General features: G+C 52.3%; 1 protein-coding gene across 1 annotated transcript; it reads left to right on the plus strand.

Annotated features, from left to right (window-relative positions):
- Nucleotides 1-640: 640 nt before the first annotated feature.
- On the plus strand, nucleotides 641-1,681 carry BDKRB1 (bradykinin receptor B1; the record flags this gene model as incomplete). The annotated part of the gene is made up of 1 exon (XM_079699213.1): nucleotides 641-1,681. The coding sequence occupies one exon, from the start codon at nucleotides 641-643 to the stop codon at nucleotides 1,679-1,681; it is 1,041 nt and encodes a 346-aa protein (XP_079555339.1).
- Nucleotides 1,682-2,324: the final 643 nt, after the last annotated feature.

The following is a 2,324-nucleotide window of genomic DNA, read 5'->3' on the forward strand; positions in this document are numbered from 1 at the left end:
CATGTCTGCCTCCCTCTAGATGGTGAGCTCCTTCAGGGGGCTGGGCCCTGTTCCCTGTATCTCCAGTACCTGGCAAAGTACTGGCACAAAGTAGGTGCTTCTTAAATCAAACATGAGCACCTACTTTTGTTTAATGAAACACTGCTAATAACAATGGTAGGGTTGTAAATAAGACTCATCCTCCCCTTCCATTGAGCACTTCCTCTAAGCCAGGCGACCAGGCCAAGCTCTCCACAGATACACTCACCAGTCCTTGCCACAATCCCACAAGAGGGATACAATTAGTTCCAATGTTCAAAAAGGAAAATAAAAGTCAGTGGATCTAAGTGGCCCACACCAAGTAGTTACGTCAAGATTTGAACTCGGGTTTCAAAAGCCCTGGTCCTTTCCTTTATATCTGGGGTCATGAAACTTTTCCTCTAAGGGAATAAGGGGCAAATATTTTCAGTTTTGCAGGCCAAAGGGCCACTGTTGCAACCGCTCAACTATGCTGTTGTAACACAAAAGGTAAATGAATGGATGCAGCTGTGTGCCAATAAAACTTTATTTTCCAAAACTGGGGACAGGCTGGATGGGCCGCAGGCTAGAATGGGCTGCCTCCCGTGTGATGCTCTGTGATGTTCATTGCAGGTCACCGTGGATGGCCTCCCGGACCCTCCTGGAGCTCCAGTCCTCCAACCAGAGCCAGCTCCCGCCTCCAAATGCCACGTCCTGTGACAGCGCTCAGGAAGCCTGGGACCTGCTGCATAGAGTCTTACCCACATTTATCATCACCGTCTGCTTCTGTGGGCTGCTGGGAAACCTCTTCGTGCTGTCCGTCTTTCTCTTGACCCGACGGCGCCTGAACACGGCAGAAATCTACCTGGCCAACCTGGCGGCTTCCGACCTGGTGTTCGTCTTGGGCTTGCCCTTCTGGGCAGAGAACATCTGGAAGGAATTCAACTGGCCTTTCGGAGTCCTCCTCTGCCGCGTGGTCAACGGTGTCATCAAGGCCAATCTCTTCATCAGCATCTTCCTGGTGGTGGCCATCAGCCAGGACCGCTACTATGTGCTGGTGCACCCCATGGCCAGCCGGAGGCAGCGGCGACGGCGGTGGGCTCAGGCCACCTGCGTGCTCATCTGGGCCGTGGGGGGCCTCCTAAGTATCCCCACATTCCTGCTGCGCTCTGTCAAAGCTGTCCCGGAACTGAACATCTCTGCCTGTGTGCTGCTGTACCCCAGCGAGGCCTGGCCCTTTGCAAGGATGGTGGAGTTAAATGTGCTGGGGTTTCTTCTCCCCCTGGTTGCGATTGTCTTCTTCAACTATCACATCCTGGCAGCCCTGCGAGGGAGGGGGGAGGTCAGCAAGACAAGGCACGGGGGGCCCACGGACGGCAAGACCACGGTCCTGATCCTCATGCTCGTGGCTGCCTTCCTGCTCTGCTGGACCCCCTACCACTTCTTTGCCTTCCTGGAATTCCTGTTCCAGGTGTGGGCTGTCAGAGGCTGCTTCTGGGAGAATTTCACCGACCTGGGCCTGCAATGGGCCAACTTCTTTGCTTTCATCAACAGCTGCCTGAATCCAGTGATTTATGTCTTTTTGGGCCGGCTTTTCAGGACCAAGGTCTGGGAACTTTATAAACGATGCATCCCTAGACGACTGATTCCAATATCCACATCCCCTTCAACTTTTCTGGAATAATTAAAACAGCAGGGAGGGACTTCCCTGGGGGCACAGTGGTTTAGAATCCACCTGCCAATGCAGGGCACACGGGTTCGATCCCTGGTCCGGGAAGATCCCACATGCTGTGGAGCAAGTAAGCCCGTGCGCCACAAATACTGAGCCTGCGCTCTGGAGCTGGAGAGCCACAACTGCTGAAGCCCACATGCCACAACTACTGAAGCCCGCGAGCCACAACTACTGAAGCCTGTGCACCTAGAGCCCACGCTCTGCAACAAGAGAAGCCACCGCAATGAGAAACCTGAGCACTGCAACAAAGAGTAGCCCCCACTTGCCGCAACTAGAGAAAGCCTACGTGCAGCCACAAAGACCCAACGCAGCCAAAACTAAATAAATTTATTAAAAAAAAAAAAACAGCAGGGAGCCAAGAAGTGTGACTTCCTCATCAACTATTACTGACGTAATAAATACTACTGTAATAAGCTGAATGATGGTCCTCCAAGATCACCAGGACCTAGTCCCTGGAACCTGTAAATGTTTATAGGGTAATGGGGACTTTGCAGATGTAATTAAGCAAAGGATCTTGAGATGGGAAATTATCCTGGGTTATCTGGGTGACCCAATGTCATCACAGGGGTCTTTATAAAGAGGAGGCAGAAGTCTC

This window comes from Hyperoodon ampullatus (genome assembly GCF_949752795.1).
Source record: "Hyperoodon ampullatus genome assembly, chromosome: 3".
Classification (NCBI taxonomy): Eukaryota; Metazoa; Chordata; class Mammalia; order Artiodactyla; family Ziphiidae; genus Hyperoodon; species Hyperoodon ampullatus.